The 20315-nt window shown below is 38.3% G+C and overlaps 1 protein-coding gene across 4 annotated transcripts in view; it reads right to left on the bottom strand.

The window, feature by feature from the left end:
- Positions 1 to 4667: 4667 nt before the first annotated feature.
- grm5b (glutamate receptor, metabotropic 5b) overlaps positions 4668 to 20315 on the bottom strand; it is a 74520-nt gene continuing 58872 nt past the window's right edge. For all 4 annotated transcript variants that reach the window (XM_079886706.1, XM_079886705.1, XM_079886707.1 and 1 more), the window contains exons 4-9: positions 16060 to 16295; positions 12902 to 13148; positions 12549 to 12717; positions 10853 to 10979; positions 8429 to 9368; positions 4668 to 6457 (exon numbers count right to left, since the gene is read on the bottom strand). In XM_079886706.1, the coding sequence (XP_079742832.1) occupies positions 5512 to 6457; positions 8429 to 9368; positions 10853 to 10979; positions 12549 to 12717; positions 12902 to 13148; positions 16060 to 16295 (2665 nt within the window). In that variant the 3' untranslated portion in view covers positions 4668 to 5511. The remainder of the gene's footprint in view (positions 6458 to 8428; positions 9369 to 10852; positions 10980 to 12548; positions 12718 to 12901; positions 13149 to 16059; positions 16296 to 20315) is intronic.

Raw genomic sequence — 20315 nt, 5'->3', positions numbered from 1 at the left:
GTACCGCAATAAATCTGAATAATCTCTCCGGCTGCTTCTGTGTACCTGACGCAAAAACACTGAAGCTTATTACCAAAATGACACACGTGTTATATATCATCTGGAATATTACACACAGGTTTATGATTTAATACGACCCCTGATTTATGTTATTACAGTAGACAAAAACAAATAGAAAGAATGAATTACGCTGACCACAGTATTTTCTCACAGTAATAAGATGACGGTTCAGCCAACCGAGTTTAACGAGATTTTAAAACCTTATTCTGTCGATCATCTTAAAAAAATCGCCCAGCTAGCAAAATGTCGTCGTTGAAAAGACGTAAATCTTCAACGTATAATTACGACTTTTCAACGTTGAAAATCTTCAATGTCTTGATGGAATGTGTAAAACTCTTTAAATTTATTTGAGATAATGGTTTGGTAGTTTGTTTTTCTCCGTTATTTTAGCATGTAGCCTATAACAGACTTATCCTGTCTTAGATGATCAGTTGAAAACACGTAGTCAAACAGTCGTAAACCAGTCCAAGGCGGACCGGCTTATTTTCAACCATATTTCAACCGTTGAAAGACGGTAATTGTTTACTGGGCGTTACTTAGAAAACAGCATCACCCGCACAGCGTCCGTTGATACTTCAGCAGATCGCTCATCTAACAAACACTATCCTAATCAGTTTCAAACGACAAACAATGTGTTTGCTCACACTGATCTGCTGCACAATCATAGAAGATATTTGATTCCTAATATACAGTTATGCGTAGCAGCATTTTCGGACCAGTGAGATCCCAGATAGCACACTTACATCACGGAGACGTCTATTTAATGTGCGTGTTTACATCTGGAAGACGTATTTTTTTGTGTTTGCTCATCTGCTATACGTCTATAGGACGTTTCCTGTCAGATGTCAAATAGACGTTTAGAAAATGTCTTTAAGATGTAATGATTTAGAATGTATGTTAAACTGACATCTTAAAGATGTCTATCAGATGTTAATAAACAGCAGATGCTTTCCAGATGAAGTGATCTTTAACAGACATCTTGCAGATGTACATGCGCTATCTGGGATGTGGCAACACTGCAGAAAAACACTTACCGGAAGAGATCGCTTTATCGTGTCGTGCCCGATTTAGGAGACTGTTTACACTGGAAGTGACTGTCATGGACTTAGCATCATATACTCATTATTATAATGTTAAAGTATTGCTACAACATATAGTTAGCTGGTCAGTACTTAATTAAATATATAACAAAAATTAATTCACAAAACAGCAAGTAATTCAAATGCACGATATTTTTAAATAAAATTAAATAATTGTATTTTTAGGAGAAAATAAAAACTGCTGGCGTTGGCCTGGATATGCAGATTATGGACGCTTGTTTCTGCCACGAAAAAAAAGAAAAGAAGATAATTGCAACTTTAATCACGAATTCTGATTTCATTTCTCGCAATTCTCGAGTTTATATTTTACAGTCTTCTGACTTTTTTTCTCAGAATTGCACGTTTTTTTGTGAGATGTGAATTGCGAGATGTTAACTATAGCAATAGCGAGAGAATGAAAGTCTTAAAGGGAACCTTTTATGCCTCTTTTCACAAGATGTAATATAATTCTCTGGAGTCCCCAGAATGTGTCTGTGAAGATCATTATAGCTTGTCAAATCTGCCCGTTTGGGTGTGAGAAAAAACACGTCGTTTTGTGTGTGTCCCTTTAAATGTAAAAGAGTTGCTGCTCTGTTTATGATTTATGGGGATTGTAAAAAAGGAGTGGGTGTATTACCATTATAGGCTGCTTGTTTACACACTCTGTGGACACTCATCTCTGTTCAAACACCTTATAAAAGTGAATTTTGCATATTTGGTCCCCTTTAAAAATACTTTATTTTTTTATTCCGTGGCGGAAACAAGCTTTCATGGTTTTTAGTGTAGACAGAAGCATTGATTTAAATGCGAGCGATCTGGTTTTGAAACACGTGTCTGGTGCGTAGATGCGGCCTGAATCCCCGAAATATGACGTATTGAGACGGAGGAAGATTTCTCATTCACAGAAAGAAGTTTCAGATTGATTAGAAAACTTCTAAAGCCGATGTGCTTTGTATATGCGTATGGTTTGTATTGCTTTGAGTCCCAAAGTCTGGTATATTTATAATATATATTTATAAAAAGAATACTCATCACCATAAAAACGATTCATATCATCATGTTACGAAAAACACACATTTCGCCACACCTTCTCCCTCCCCCTCCCCCCTTTGGCACTAAAAGCTCTATTAGGATAAATATTACTTGTAAATTTCTCTTTTTGTTTTTCATATAATTGCTAGACACTTGAGTAGCCTCACATTCATCTAAGCACGTTCTGTACACAAGGGAATGGTAAGAAAAGACATCTTTAGACTCGTAAAATCTTCTGTTATTTCGTCCTCGTGTAATCCGTGTAAAATGACTGCAATTGTTCAGCTTTAACAATAAGACACTGTCAAAACTTTACTAGACTTGTTGCTGTCCGCATGCCCTTGTTATTTACACAATCAATAGGAATGATCAATCAAAATGATTAGAATGGCTTCATGGTGAACACAACACATAAATAGATAGATAGATAGATAGATAGATAGATAGATAGATGCTCAGGAAAAGAAGCTGTTTAAGATTACATAATAAAAGCCCTTCTGATAGAGAAAAGTATAATTTAAAGTCAACATGAAATGGAGTTTGCTGCTCATTATAGGCCTACTTCTGTAATGTGACATAATTTATACATTGTTCAATTAATTTTCTTTTTGACTAACGTGCACAGATACATTTGTTCAAAATAACACCAGAAATGTGTTTCAAGAAAGTAAACATTTTCATTTCATGTTGACTTTGACTGGACCAAAACGTTGTTGACTGAATGATCTGATTTGATACAGATCAATGATATGAACCACAGTGAACTGGTTTGATAGGGGCGATATGATGTCACTTCACCCACTACCATCTTACACAATTGAATTTGTGTCTGTGTAGTTCATGTTCAGAGTTTCATTCACTAGTTTGCCATTAACAAAAAAGTAAATAAAAAAGTACTGTGGTATTCTTGGAGTACCATGGTATTACCATCTGATACCATCACTATAACATGGTACCACAACGTTTTGGCAAGGTGTGTTACAGGATCTGGCTCCAGAGTTTGGTCCCACAATTAAATCAACAAAAATAATAATATAAAAAAACAAAATGCAGGTAAATATTATGAAAACATGTCCAGGTCACAGTTCACCCCAAAATTAAATACAATTAATATGATTGACTAAATTAAATTAATGAATGTATTTTAAAATAAATATACTGAATAAATACAAATAAATACATCTATTTGTTTATTAATGAAGGATCTAAGGATTCCCAATAACAATCTGTGTGTGTGTGTGTGTTACTTTAAGAGAGCAAACATTTAACACAACGTGTTGTTTTACTTTGTTTTTTTCATGATTACATTTTATAATCATTTATGTAGTTGTCATTAGATTTATCATTTAATAATTTATTAATAATATTATTTGATTTATATAATTTATGTTTTAATATTTATTCATAATTTTATTCTTATTATTAAATTATGTCTTTTTATATGTTATATTACTTATTTTACTTATTTCCGTGCTCTTGCGAGGCTCACAGGGATTCGGCGTCCGGGGTCAGATCTGATTTGTCTGATTTTTCTGACGTGGAGATCCATTCAATCTAACAATGCATAAAATCTATTTATTTAAATTTGTACAAATAAATCTATATTTATTTTTATAAATAAACCTAAATGAATAAATGGCTGTGGCTATTGCTTATTAGGACAATAAAGCCCTCCCTACACCTTCCCCAAACCCTAACTGAAAAACACTTTATTATTAAACATACGTTAGACACTTTATTTCCACTTTTTGAATATTTTCTACATGTTTATTGAAAATAAATGCCTTTCCGATCTGGTATGAGATGGGAAAAGGGAGATTCGAATTCGCGTCGATTTGCGTCAAAACTTTCTATCATGCGTCTTAATATTGCTACAATTGACAATCCAGCATCTTCCGTAGTTTTGTCTGGCCCAATCAGACGTCATTGGGCGGAGTTAGTGTAAATAGCCTCTGCCAACAAGGCGTGTAAATAGACACTCCATTAATAAATATATTTTAGCCAAAAGAAATTAAGCCTGTTAATCATTAAGCCTAAAATCATTGCATTGTGACATTATTTTCAAAAATGATCACCTATGATCCTATAATAGGTTTATGAATTTTGGGGTGAAATATGTGACCCTGGACCACAAAACCAGTCACATGGGTCAATTTTTTTAAAATTGAGATTTATACATCACTTGAAAGCTGAATAAATAAGCTTTCCATTGATGTATGGTTTGTTAGAATAGGACAATATTTGACCGAGATACAATTATTAGAAAATTGGAATCTGAGGGTGCAAAACAATCGAAATATTGAGAAAATCACCTTTAAAGTTGTCCATTTTTGTTCGCAATTGTGCTGCATTCACTCACAAAAATAAATGTTTTATATATTTGTGGTAGGAAATTTACAAAATGTCTTCATGGAACATGATCTTTACTTAATATCCTAATGATTTTTGGCATAAAATAAAAATCGATAATTTTGACCCATACAATGTATTGTTGACTATTGCCACAAATACACCAGTGCGACTCGTGACTGGTTTTGTGATCCAGGGTCACATATAATCTGGACAGGTTTCATTAGATTCACCCATATATGCTCTGTTCCTGAAAAAGGCAGGTAGAAAAATGGGGGAAAAACTGGAAGAATTAAGAGAAAAGGAAGAGAAAAAGGAGAAGAGAAAATCATGGACAATGACTGATGTGTCTGAATATCTGTTTCTATCTGAACATCTGTCTGTTTGCTCTCTCACACCGTCCTGTGGTACATCAAACAAAGCACTTTGTTCAAAGATTGCGTTTGAATCTTGGAAAGCATCGGAGACGTCACCTCGGACTCTTTAATTATTACAGTGTACCAGCAGTCGGGTACGAGCGAAGCAACATGTAATTAAACAGGCTTTTCCCTTTGCTGCCGTGTCTTTTTCCAGCCCTTAATAATCTCATTGTTTGATGATGAAAGGAACAAAAAAAGGCTTGTAATGTCCGTGTACGGGAACATCCCCATGACGCAGGTGGATCTCCCTGTGTGTTCGTCCACCAACACCCTTTTGGGGGGACACCAACATATCGTAGTCATAGAAACAGCACTAATTAGATGAAAGCCATGTTTGTTTAAGGCCACTACCAAAACAGACCAACGGAACGCCAAACTAGACGAACGACTGAGAAACTACTGCAGGTCTGATGTTGGAGATATTTCTCTGCAGGGGCGGCAGAGCCCGGTTTTGCATTGGTCCGAAGGTGAGAACATGTAAACACACACACTCAAGCCGTGTCCTTCTCCGGCAACATTATTCACGCCATTTAGCGCTCCATTCTTCATTGTGTTGTCCGCCATGCTGGTCCTCATAATGAAGACGAACTCTGGCTGTAGTGTCGGAGCACCAGGCAATCGTATTTCGGGACAAGCGGAAGTGCGGACATTTCGGCATCCGAAGCGGGAGAACTTGGCGAGGCGCTTCCCGACCCGACGGAGTCCCTGAAGGGGGAGGGCGGAGTCAGCGCTAGCAGTTCCTCAAGCTCAAGCTGATTGGATGGCGACTCCATAACCGTGGACACGCTCACTTTAAGCTCCTTCCCACTGGTCGTTGGTGACGTTTTGAGCCGCGATGAACCGGAAAGATGGCAGGAGGGTGCGGGTCGACCCACGTTAGGCTCCACCGGTGGGAGGGGCTGTATTTCGGCATAGGTCGTCATGGTGGACGGCATGGAAATCTCTCGGGACAGGCGGTAGGCCGGAGGGCAGCAGGGTTCCTGTGCGTGAGCGTGAGCAGAAGCGCTGGTGGATAAAACCGCGGTGCTTCCCGGAGGAGAACTGGTGAGCATCATGCTGTTGAGCTCGCTGATGTTAGCGGTGAAACGGTTCACCACGCAGCTAATCTGCTCCATTAGCGAGCCCTGCGACGCACTTCCGCCGCACGAAACGTTACCGCGATGCTGAGGCTGACACATGTACGTGGAGACGCTCATGACCTGGGAGTCATTGCTTTGCGCTAAAGAAATACTCGCTCTTTGGGTCACGGTGCTGATCGGCGAGGGTGTCTGGGGCCGGTAGGTGACGGGGTAGCGCTCCTCCGCTTCGGTGACCTCGTAGAGCATCTTGTTGTTACTGTTGTCGGTGTTGATGTCGCTGCCGCCGCAGTAGCGTCCCTCAGACGTTTTGGAGAAAGGTTTGATCACGGCCGTCTGATTGTTTTCGCGCTTCTTGATGTGGAACGAGAGACGCTGCCACAGGTGGTTGCCTTTGGAACTGCACTCATTCTGGGCCCAAGTCACCGACTTCCCATTAGAGCTGAAACAACAATTAAAATAATATTTACTGTTAAATATGGTTGCAAAAATCTATCTATCTATCTATCTATCTATCTATCTATCTATCTATCTATCTATCTATCTATGCATGTGGTAAACTATCAGGTAGTGTTGTCAAAAGTACAGACTTCGGTGCCAACTCAGTAATGAAATTTAAAAAATGTGATTTTTGCATTTCCCTATAGCATTTTGAGCGCTGTTGAATGGATTCTTAAACACCTCTGATTGGCCATTGTGTTGACGAGCTCAATATATATGTCTCTGAAAAAGAACTCAATTTAGTCCTGAGAGGCGGCTTTACGGCTGTGAGCACTTTGGGGTCCCACGCCGAAATTCAGGCCCTGTAACAGCAACATTATTCATCCGGAGCGAAATAAACGAGTGATTGAAGGGAGGCGGGTTTGTGCGTAGCTCGCTGTCTGACAGATGAGAGAGAGAAAGCACAGCTGCTATCATGTATCTATTCTGTGGAAAATGAGTGTTGGAAGCGTTTCAGATATTTCAGTATCGAAATGTATCGCTATTTTTGACAACACTACATTGCACTTAGTTTTATTATTTCAGATGCTTTTTTTAAAAGACTACAATTGAAAACCTCCAAAGTGGCTAGTAGGAGTGACTGAGTTACACGCCACGGCTGAAATAGACCTGTATTTGGGGGGTGTTAATGTCAAGCCCTGCGTGTACATGAATGTGGGGGCGGAGGCATCAAGATAGGGGTGTGGTCAGTTTGGGTAGGGGTGTGGTCAGTTTGGGTAGGGGCGTGTTTGTTTTGGCGATTTCAAATATCAACAGCGTTTACCAGAAATCTCTACCTACACCTTTAAAACATTTGTACATTCATTTCTATAATCACAGGTTGTCTAAGGTAATCACTCTCTTTTTATGGATGTCAATAACTTAACAGCCCTATCATTACCGCACAAACAAGACGTGCACTGAGTGTCATTACAACAGCAGAGCAACTCAATTCATTTCCACAGAGCCAATGCATAAAACCTGAAATTTTAACACTACTCTTTTCTTGCTACCCAGCAAGCAATAGCTTTCATTTCACCGTCTAGGTTAACTATAACCCCGATATAGTCCGGCTTTGAGTAACCCACTTCTAGCCAAAGTAACCTTGAATTTGGTTACATGTCGTTTTTCCCTAAATAACTTGCGAGATAAACAGTGATTAAAAGGTGTTTTGGTTTCATTTCTTCAAGGGTGTAACGATACCCTCATGTCACAATACAATATTATTGCAAGACATATGATAAAAGGTTAACAAAAAATGTACTGTTGATTAAAATGCTAAATTTGGTGTTACATTGTGGGTGTAAATGAATAGGCTTTGACTTGGTGCTGGAAACACAGGACAATAGAGACACCAGAATATAAATATTCATGATTCTGAAGCTGAAAATACTGAATTATTTTAGATGAATATGCTACTCCTTTACTGATTAGATATATTTAAAATAATATAGGTCACTTTTTACTGGTAACATAAGACATTTGGCATCACCAGGACCAACAAATATTCCCCCATTGGATTATTATACATTATATCCAACATTGTATATAGTAGTTTAATGTAGCACTGACACTTAAACTCTGAAAATGTAATTTTTTTTCTCACACAGTAATTTTTACTTTGGGTGAACTATACACAATAAATATTGTCACATATTGTTGCATTTTTGTATTGCGATATATTGTGACAGGATTTATTGTTACACCCCTACATTTTTTGTTATCTAATTGATGACTAGTCTAATCTTGGGCTATGGTTTAGACGTCTACTGACAGCCCAAATCTTTCCTTGTTTTAGCCTAGACGTCTGGGCTGCGTTTGGACGGCTATTAGATGTCTTTTAAACGCAACATTGCTTGCTGGGTATGAACGCACCTCTTTTCTTTACGAAATGCAAATCTAGTATTTAATTGCTGCACAATTGAACACACACCTGAGCGTCTCTCCCGACGAGCCTCGTCTCTTCCATAGGTTGACCAGGCTGCTGGACCGGCTGGCCGCGGATGATGATTTCCCGTCTCCCACGTGCATCCGCACAACCGTCGACGTAGTGAACGCGCTGCGGACGTTCCTCTCCGGTTTAGCGAGGATAATGTAAACCTTCGGCGCAAACATGCAACACAGAGCCACGGTGGCGCTCAGACTGACGGAGAAGCACATGGTGATGGTCTTGTAGTTGGAGCCGAAGTAAATGGGTACGAAGGCCAGCCAGATGATGCAGGTGGTGTACATGGTGAAGGCGATGTACTTCGCTTCGTTAAAATTGGCCGGGACGTTGCGCGTCTTGAAGGCGTAGAAGGTGCAGCTCATGATGAGGAGGCCGTTGTAGCCCAATGGCGCCACCACACCCAAGTTAGTGGTATTGCAGATGAGGTTGACCTCGCGGATTGAGGGATAAGCGTGGACGACGTCGGGAGGCTCCATCAAGAAAAGAGCCACGATGATGCCCAACTGCAGGAGGATAAGAAGAAAGGCGATCACTAGCTGGGCGCACGCGCTCATGAAACGAGGTTTCTTGGTGCAGATCTTCTTTTTGCTGCCGGCCAGAATCCGAGCGATGCGATTGGTCTTGGTGACGAGGGCCGAGTAGCTCATGGCGGGCGATAGGCCGATGCCCAGCCGCTGCAAGTAGCAGTAGATCACGTGAGGTTTCGCGATGAGACAGAAGGTGCAGAGGTATCCCAGACAGATCCCCGCCAGGATGATGTAGCACAGCTCACGACTCGACGACTTCACCACGGGAGTGTCACGATAGATGATGAAGATGGAGGTGACGAAGAACGTGGCCATCAGACCCAAGCAGGAGAAGACCACGGCTGCGATGGGCTCAGGGTCGCCCCACCTCAGGAACTCCACCGGGATCGGGTCACATCCTAAAACAAGTCGAGAGAAAGAGAATTGGTACTATTTTTTCCAAAAGATTGTGATTATTGGATACGAATTTTTAAAAATCATTATAAAATTATATAATGGATGGTTCACCCAAAAATGTAAATTCTGTTAGCATTTACTCACCCTCAAGTTGTTCCTAATCTGTATGATTTTCTATCTTGAAGAATATGGGTAACCAAACTGTTCATTTTCCTTACTTTGAAAGTCAATGGGGTCCATCAACACTTTGGTTACTGACATTCTTCAAGATTGAAAATTCTTTTGTGTTCAGCAGAAGAAAGAAACTCGTATAAGTTTGGAAGAACTTCAGGGAGAGTAAATTATGACAGAGTTTCATTTTTGGATGAACTAACTCTAACATTTTTTGGTTGAAATGTTTTAGGGAAAAAAAGAAATAAAAGTAAATAATAAACATACTATAAAATTCAACATACAGTAACATATTTATTATATAAATATTTACTATAAAAACAAAATGTTTAAAATATCTGATCCTTTAATTTATATAATATAATACAGTATATAATATTACACTTGATTATTGATTTTTTTTTATCTTTTTATAGAAACTGCACTTAAAATGAGCAATTTCTAGTTAATGAAATATTTTAGAAAACAAATAATAATTTTAGTAGATAATTCAATAGAATATTTATATTTATTATATAAATAGTTACAATAAAAAATATATATTTGTATTTTCTAAAATATAAGTTTAATATCATAAATTATATTAGATAAAATATTATAAGCAAATATTTTTAAGATTTGTTAAAATAAATATGTTATACCTTTAAGAATGGCACTTTTCCATTGCCAGACAACTGTATAGTATATATTGACTTGCTATAACTTACCCACAATGCCCTAATATTATGGAGGAGGGTGTTGCACTGGCATACATTAATTAAAAAAAAGTGTAAAAATGGACAGTACTTGGTTATATTTGCTATATGATTCATCTCATTCTATCTGATGGTATAAATAGATGGTATTAAAGTGTGTGGGCTGATCACAGCGAGACAGATTTGATAAGTTCAACTCAGACGATTTTGATGCTGTTAACCTTTTAGCTCAATGACTGTGTGTATTCGTTTTCTCCTGAAATTATTTATTGAAATGCATTTGCTTTCTATGGCACAAATGTCTCTCTTTCTTTTTTCCCCTTTCTATTATAGGCAATGTGAGAGAGATGCAAACACGCATGTGGCAAATAAGTCGTTTTGGTGGTGATTTGGGATCCCAAACGACACTCCATGAAATGTTAGATTTGTGTTTGAGTATCCGTGTGCGTCCGGGGCTCGAGCACTTTACAGAATTAGATTTGCTAAACTGAATAGAGGCGGATAAAGTGTGTTATTGAACCCTCAACAGGCACAATCACGAGCAGTGAATTCATGAGAATTGGGCTCAGAATTGTCATCGATCTGATCTTTGCAGTGGGTTTATGTGTCTGTAGACTCACCGGTGAGGTCATGGGTGGGCCAAGATCCCAGTTCACACGCGCGACACGTGTACTCGTCGAAAACAAACTCGTTCTCCTTACAGGGAGTGCATGTCCAACAGCAGCTGACCTCTCCTTTACGGATCACCTGCAGATGAGAGAGAGTCACGTGACATGCCATCATAATCTCATCAGGTGGTAAAGCAGCGATTCTCAGCTGGCGGGTCGTGACCCTGAAAGGTTGCAGTCCGGGGGGAAAAAACAGTGCTAAATGCAAATAGTACAATTTAGGAGAGCAAAACTAATCAAATTTTACTTTTGCCATTTTATGATCCACCGGATGATGATAGTAAGTAATTTTATGCTTTACAACTACGATATTTCAGGCCATGGAAAATGGATAAGTTGTGTATAGAATATTTTTTATATATTAAATAAAATATGTATATTTAGATGAGATTATGATATATATATATATATATATATATATATATATATATATATATATATATATATATATATATAAAATAAAATATATATATACATACATATGTACATATTTTAATTAATATATTAAATACAGAATTTAATAATAATATAATTATATTTTACAAAATTAAATATTTATGTAGTAAATATAAATTTTATATTTACTTTTATAGTATGTTTATTTACTATAAATATCTGCATATATTTTAAATGCATTGGATGATATTAATTAAAATATTAAATTAATATTCAGTAATTTATTCAATATTTTTATTAATATTAATTTAAAACATTTGAAAACTATATATCTATATATATATATGTGTGTGTGTGTGTGTGTGTTAACATTAAATATACATATTTTAATTAATATATTAAATACAGAATTTATAATATACTTATTTTTATTATGTAGTAAATATAAATATTATAGTATGTTTATTTACTATTAAATATTTATTTCTAAAATATTTACATATATTTGAAATGTATTGTATAATATTAATTAAAAGATTACATTAATATTTATTATTTGATTCTTTATTTTAAATTAATATTACTTAAAACATTTGGGGGGAAAATAATATATATTTATATAGAATATATAATAAACGCCTTTTTTATTGACATAAAAAACAACAACAAAAGTTGTTCTCAACTTTTTTTTACTTCAGGACTCCAATTTCAAGTGGTGACAATACAAAACCAAAAAAATAAAAATATTTGTAAAAATTGTTGCAATAAGTAAACAAAAGGTCCTTTTATATCATTATTATTATTAAGATTACGTTGATGTTGAAATTTTGGGGTTTCCAAATGTAAGGATCTCATTCTAAAAATAATGAGTAAAACTAAAAGGTAAATCAAATATGCCATATCCAGACATTAAATACAAGTTCACATGCAACTATAAATGTGGTTTGAGCCTTTATGCTTGGAATTATTAGATACAGAAAGCATGAAACCATCAAAAATTCATTTAAGAAATCACTCAAATTATAAAGACCCAAGTCATGTGGTTTGGCCTCTCCAGTAAAGTATAGTATTAACCTCTCAATTTCTCTGTTTGATTTTCAATTTGATTTTTAGTTTTTTTGCTGACTCACAACTTGACTTTCAATGTAAAACCAGTTGAGTTTTACTTCTCACTCCAATACATGCCCACACGCATTTTGACAAATACATGATTACTGAGAATGAAACATTGCGAGTGTGACTGTTTCCTGACCTTGATTTGACCTTTATCGCAGGGTTCACTGCACACCGATTTGATGATGTCCTCTTTGTTGGGCCAGATCTCGTCGTCATTGATCTGCAGTCCACTGATGTCCCAGCTGCCCACGTTTGTGTAGTCGAAATAATCTTTCCCCATCTTCTTGAAGTTCATGATCACGTAACTATGAGCCGTCAAACACAAAAAGCGCTATTGATTTAGTGGAACGGAATGAAGATGAAGGGTGAATTCATCAAAATGACTGATCCACTCATTGACTTAACTGTCGGCTTGATGGATTGATTATCTTATTAATTGGTGGATTGGCTGATTGGTTTGGTCGTGGATGAATGAACGGAAGCTCATACCTCCCTGGCGAATCTCCGTTCTCGTCAAAGTAAATGTTTTCCCCGGTCACTCCGGTGAAGTTGGTCTTCATGAGGAACTCGAGGAGCTTGGCGCCGTCGATGGGCCTCATGGCATCACACAGTCCCACCACACCGGGACACAGAGATTTCTGCATGTTGTGAAGGCCGTGGGCCATGCTGTAGATGGCGTTGATCACGAAACCCATCTTGGTGTCCTGAGCGTATTGCTGCCGCAGAGAATCGCGCTCTGAGAGAGGAAGAGATTGGGGTTAATGACAGATAACTCGTCTTTTCCTGCTCGTACCCTGTAGGCCGGTCAAATGATGAACTGTGCTAATTTGCTTATGTTCTGTGAAACTGATTTCATGCAGTGGAGAGACCCATATTTCCATCTCAGAGGGTGTCTTTACCAGGCTGAGAGATGTACCGTTCAAGCGTTTTCGATTGAATGCTAATGCATTGCATTCTGGCTAAGGCTACGTTCACACTGCGAGTCTTTGTTCTTAGTTGTTTTTTTGTACAGCTGTTCACATTGTTGTTTTAAATGTGGCCAATATCAGATTCCAGTGTGAACAGATAATGGTCCTGAACTGGCACGCATGCGCAAAAGAACAATAAAAAGACTATAAAATAATAAAATGAGCCATAATATAGGTGAGTATACAGTGCTTTAGTCTTGTTTCGAGATTCTTACTACAAATCGAATCACAAAACACACTTCACCTTGTTTACACCGGTATTTCGTGATTTGAGAGGCAAGGCAAGTTTATTTATATAGCACATTTCATACACAATGGTAATTCAACGTGCTCTAAATTAAAACAAATAATCACACCAAATGCATAAGAAATAAAAATAGCAATAAAAAGCAAAACATTTATTAAAAGTTTAATATTTCAAATTTAAAGAGGAGACGATGTAAGAAGCAGTTGGACTACTCAAAGAAAAGACTAGGAATAAACGAGGCCTAAAGCCCGAAGTGCACTTCAGTTTTTAAACGTATAGTAGAGTAGGCACACAGCGAACGTCACGTACATTTCATCAGCAGGACAGCATGCGCATACTAGAGTCAACTGATAACTACCGATAACTATAACCAGTTGGGCCCACGCTGGCCGATAATGATTAATCAACCGATAGTTTTTAAAATGGATACTGTGATATACATAAAATACATAAACATAAAATAGTGCTGAACTTTATTACAAAAGTGTAAAAACAGTACTGAACCATGAAAATATACTGTACTTTGTTCCAGCAATCGGTTATCGGTGCCGATTAATCAGCAAAACCGATTAATCAACCGATAGTTTTTAAAATAAGGCGCGTTTCCATTACAGATTTGCGCAAAACTTTTGCGATTTTTTTCTAAATGTCTACAAAAAACTATTGCGAAATGGTGGCGTTTCCATTAACCGATGTTATGCGACTAAAACTTCATTTTTTCCTTTCGCGATAACTAAAATCATTCCAAAAACCATGGCAACTGATATTGTTAGGTTTATGTACTATATCCCAGCCCTGCACTAGCCATTATTATTAATAGAAGGAGATGTATGTGTGTTTTCCAAGCATTAATGGCAAGGAATGACCCTTATTATACGTGTTTCTGGGTGTTTCTCCCTCATATCTGCGTCGAGGTCTTGATTGTGGCATTTTTGAGGTTTAGAATCCATTATTCCTGTAATTATTTTGTCATATATGAATTTAATGAAGAACTCTGTCTTGTATACTGTCCAAACATACCACATCATCTACGTCAGGTGACTGTAAATGCGCAAAAACTGTTTCCATTGAAGTTTTGCGAAATATTTCTTTTTCGAATTGCCTGAAAAAGGCAATACCTCATGTGAGCGTAAAAACTTTTTTGCGATAAATGGGAGTTTTCGCGAAATTAACGTGTTTCCATTGGGCGTATTTTCAATTTGCAATTTCAGTTGGCGCAATTTGAAGGGTATTGGAAACGCGGCTATAGATACTGAATGAAAATAAACATAAAATGGTGCTGAACTTTATTACAAAAGTGTAAAAACATCACTGACCCATGAAAATATACTGTACTTTGTTCCAGCAATCGGTTATCGGTGCCGATTAATCAGCAAAACCGATTAATCGGTCGACCTTTAGCGCATACTGTATGCATTCAGCATGATTTTTCTACTATTTACGCTCAGTTTTTGCATGCATTTTGCATTTTTACTGCATTAACAATGCCCCGTTGTTTCAAAATTAAAGAAACTGAAATATGAAAAAACAGCTTTCACTACTACTACTTTTACTACTATCAATATCAAACCTGCTTTGTTCCATACAACAAAAATGCATGTTCAATGTCTGTTAAACTACTTGACAAGAGTACAAAGACATTTTTATCTTGTCACACCGAACAAAGATGGAACTTTCCAGCATGTGTGTCGACTGTCTGCTATCAAATGAAGTATAGTGTACATTGAAAGGCTAAACGCGCTTGTCGAAACTGAAGCATACTTTGGGCTTTAGTCTGTTTGTGATTGTGTATTGTAGTTGAAAGTCTTGTTTTCACGCCAAATTTAATTTCATTCAAAACTGTTTGATCCCCTCAGCACGCTCTGATTGAAAAACGAGGCTTTGAACTGACATTAAAAACATCATTTCTCTCCTATCTGTTGCTCCTGTTGGTTTATATGCAAGCAGTTTTGATTCAGGATTCAGAGGGAAGTTGTGGTTGTTCTTTTCTTCTTTTTTTCTTAAATAGGACCAAGTTTTTCAAGTTTCTTTGAACTCAAGCAGGAGCCCGGATAAAGACAGCGAGACTAATGGAAGATGTGATATCAGAAGAGGAAGTCTGGATGAAAGGACATAATCATTCATTCCTGTCTGTTCTTAGACTATTGTTACTCGTAAAAGGTTACGGCTTTACTCAGTCCCATCTAGACGTCTAGACGTCATCGTGGGAGCACATGAGGACACACACACACACACACACACACGTAGTTGTTTTAATATTGTAGTCACTTGTCATCATTTGTAAACAAACAAGTATTCATTACTTCAATGAGTTCATTGTTTCTGCCTTAAATTATTACATTGTTTAAATTAATACATTTTTAGCTATACAGATAAATGTAAATTGAATTGAATTAAATTGAGTTGAATTGAGTTGAGTTGAATGGACTTACTGCCGCAGGTTCTGTTGTATTTGTTGTTGTCCTGCGGGTGTCCTTTCAGCCGGCAGTGGAACCGGTGCTGCCAGAACTCGGGGAACCAGGGATTTCGTGGGTTGTTGTCGGGACGTAGTTTCAGGTAGTAATCGTCAAACCACTTGACGTCTGCGGACTGCAGTTTAATCGTGATCCCGCCGGCGGCCTCGCGCACGTACCCGTCAGTGACATCATAGCGGTCCGCCCACCCGTCACTGAGGAGAGAGAGCAACAACATCAGTGTGAGGAGGATCACATGCATGTTCTGCTGTCAGTCATCATGAGTGTGTGTGTGTGTGTGTGTGTGTGTGTGTGTGTGTGTGTGTGTGTGTGTGTGTGAGAGAGAGTGTGTGAGTGTGTATGTGTGTGTTTGTTAGCATGTACGTGTGAGTGTGTGTGTGAGAGAGTGTGTGATTGTGTGTGTGAGTCTGTGAGTGTGTGTACGTGTGAGTGTGTGTATGTGTGCGTCTGTGAGTGTGAGTGTGTGTGTGTGTGTGTTTGTTAGTGTGTATGTGTGTGTGTGCTTGTTAGTGTGCATGTGTATGTGTGAGTGCGTGTGTGTGTGAGAGAGTGTGTGATTGTGTATGTGAGTGTCTGTGAGTGTGTGTGTGTGTGTGTGTGTGTGTTTGCGTGTGAGTGTATGTGTGAGTGTGCGTGTGTGTGTGTGTGTGTGCGTGTGTGCGTGTGTGAGTGTGTGTGTGTGTGTGTGTGTGTGAGTGTGAGTGTGTGAGTTTGTTAGTGTGTTTGTGTGAGTGTGCGTGTGTGTGTGTGTGTGTGTGTGTGTGTGTGTGTGTGAGTGTCAGTGTGTGTGTGTGTGTGTGTCTGTGAGTGTCAGTGTGTGTGTGTGTGTGTGTGTGTGTGTGAGAGTGTGTATATGCGCGTGTGTGTGAGTATGTCTGTGTGTGTGCGTCTGTGAGTGTCTGTGTGTGGTGTGCATGCGTGTAAGTGTGTGTGCTTCTGTTTGTGTAAGTGTGTGCGCGCCATGGGTGTGTGTGTGCATCTGTGTGTGTGTGTCCATCTGTGAGTGTGTGTGTGTGTGTGTGTGTGTGTGTGTGCGCATGCGTGTAAGTGTGTGTAAGTGCATGCGTGTAAGTGTGTGTAAGTGCATGCGTGTGTGTGTGCGCGGTGTGTGTGCATGCCACGGGTGTGTGTCCGTCTGTGAGTGTGTGTGCGCGTGTGTGTTTTGGCAGCGTCATGTTGAAACATTCAGTTCAGCAACGTGAAGCCTTCCTGAAACGTTCACTGACTGATACATTTGAGCAAATTAAATAGTTTCGATACAAAGTAGATACAAATTGCCAATTAAATGAACACCCGCACACAAATGACTCATTATTTTTCTCTGTCTGTGCTGCCAGTTTCCCCAGTAACCATGACAACTAGAGGCATATTTTTAAAAGACTGATAATTGTTGATGTGGAAATCTCACATGCATCTGCATGTAAGTGTAAAAGTGTGTGAGACACAGAAGCAGACAGTCAGATCACATGGCACTGATCATTGATCCACTAAAACCACACATTACGATTGAATAGAGGTGATTTATGAGTTCATATGTTTATATATAATGTCAAAGGGTTATATATAAACACATTGATTCACACATTTAAAAAAAAAAGTTTGTGCATGTATGATTTTGCAGCCAAATCCTAATGGGCATCAGAACTGAAATGTGGTCTTTATAGGCAGCATCTCAAATGCTCTTAAATGCTGTCTGAGTAGGTTTTGTAACTGAGCTTGTGTGTGATTGTGTGCATGTGTGTGTTTGTTAATGCGACTACAGCCCTGCCGACAGGTCAGCGGCAGAAATCAACCCTGGGTTAAACTTAATACAAAACACAGACATAAAATCACACACACCCTTCAGCCGGGACAGATAAGGACAGTCACCTTAATAATGAAACTAATGCAAATGAGCTCTCTCTCTCACACACACACACACACAGTGCAGATGGCATCATTGTGGGCAAACTCATTTGACACCCTGTGTGGTTGCGTGGAGGGACTGATGACCTCACTGCTGGCTGCGACACGATTGGCCGAGACTGTAGCCATGGCGACAGCATTGGAGTGGGTGCTTATGGGGGATTCCGAGGAACTCTACTGAAAATGATACATTGTTTGTGTTGTAGGCTCGTATGCTCTCAGTTTTATTACAGTACCATCTTTATCTTAGGCGTTTCTCTTTAAGAGGCCATATTATGCCCTTTTGCAAAGTCTTGATTTTGTTTTTGGGCTCTACTAGAATATTTGTTCATGCTTGAATGCTCATAAAACACATTATTTTTTCCCATATTCTCCATTTTTGCAGCTCCTCTCTTCCCAGTCTGTCAGTAACGCTCTGTTTAGTTCCTGTCTCTATGAAGCCCCTCCTTCTGAAAGCACACTGTGCTCTGATTGGTCGGCTGGATCAGTGTGTTGTGATTGGTCGAGCGCTTCGAGTGTGTTTAGGAAATGTCCCTCCCCTTACCATAGCCTCCAGTTTCAATACACTACTAACTAACTCAACTAGGCTCCGCCCCTTTATTCTGTGTATGAATTATTTAAATGAGGAATATTGTGACATGTTCGTTCCTGGAAGAAACTCAAGACTACAATGGAGGCGTTTCAGGGAGTTCAGAAACACTGACACTGATATAAAGAATAAGGCACAAAAGTCACAATAAGTCATGCCAACATGGCTGGGAGCGTCAGACCAACTGCAACAATGAGCAATTAAAGACTTATTAAGATGATTTCAGGCAAAATGGCTGAAAAATTATAAAATACAATCACTAGTAATATGATTTAGTGGTTTGTCACTTTTGACCAATACGTGGCGCTGTGAACAAACTGATGTGTTATGATCAGAGTGAGGTGACAATGACACAAGCAAAGTTTGGTGTCAATATGACAAAGTTTTGCAGAGATTCAGCCTCAGACTCGTTTTGGCTTCATTTAATCGAATTCATTGATGCGGTTTACAAAAACAGATTTGTCTATCAACACGAAATCCATAACTTTTTGCCGGCATAGTCTGAAGATGATCTGACTCGAATTTGGTGAAAATCTGACAAATGGTCTAGGAGGAGTTTGAAAAAGTAGTTTTTGAAAGAAAATCAACATGGCGGACAGGAAGTTTGGCCGAATATGACAAAATTGGTGTCTATGTTCTTGGCATGAACCATGAAATGTTTAATTTAAATAGGCAAATTTAATCAAAAGCTATTAGCATTTTGGGAAATTTTATAAAAAATGTTTGTCTCCTGAACCTTCAGGGCAAGGTGCTGAAGACACATACCGAGTTTCACAACGATACGCCAATCCGTTCGTAAAATAAAGCATTTTACAACCAAATTAAAAATGGCTAATGCACAAAATGGCTGACATGGGGAAATTGGGTATCGTTCGACACATAAACAAAAAGTGAAATTTTGGACAGTTGGTGGCGCTAGAGGAATTGAGTTAGAGACTCCAAAATTGCTGTGGTTAAGGTTCAGACTGTCCTCTATCTGTGTGCCAAATTTCATAACTTTCCCGCAAGCGTTTCTATAAGCTGACATACACTCAAGAACGGAAGAAGAAGAAGATGAAGAAGAAGAAGAAGAAGATGAAGAAGAAGAAGAAGAAGAACACTATTGATTGCAATAGACTCTGTAAAACTAAACTAAATCAAACAAATAAAACCCAAATCAAAACTGTAAAAATAAAATATTAGAGTGAAAACTATCAAAAAATACTTAACTAAAAAGACAAATTTGAAAAGCAGGAGACTTGAACAAAAGTCAGACTTTTTGGTTCAGATTTACTAAACAGGGCAGAACACAATCCCATAAAAGGGCCGATGGGAGTGGAAAGTTCTGCTCATGTTACTGACGACACGCAAATTAAAGAACAGACGCAGCCGTATCATTTCCATAATGACCAACACAATCTACCAAGAGCAGCGCACATTAGCGTCTGGTTTGAGACTTGCTTTTTTAGGGCGGTAAATAATGGTGAAAAGTCAAGTCAAGAATATTTGTATAGCGCTTTTCACAATACAGATTGTATCAAAGCAGCTTCATAGTATTAAATTAAAATAATACAACAAGGTTTGTTTCTAGTGGAATTTATTGATTGCTAAAATAAAATTAAATATCCCCAAAATATCCCCAACTGAGCAAGCCAAAGGCAACAGTGGCAAGGAACCGAAAAACTCCATCAGGTGACCTAATGGTGTCCTTAAACTCCATCAGGTGACCTAATGGTGTCCT

The sequence above is a fragment of the Squalius cephalus genome (genome assembly GCF_949319135.1).
Source record: "Squalius cephalus genome assembly, chromosome: 11".
NCBI lineage: Eukaryota > Metazoa > Chordata > Actinopteri > Cypriniformes > Leuciscidae > Squalius > Squalius cephalus.
The sequence above is the reverse complement of the archived record's forward strand: the minus strand, read 5'-3'. Positions and strand labels throughout refer to the sequence as shown.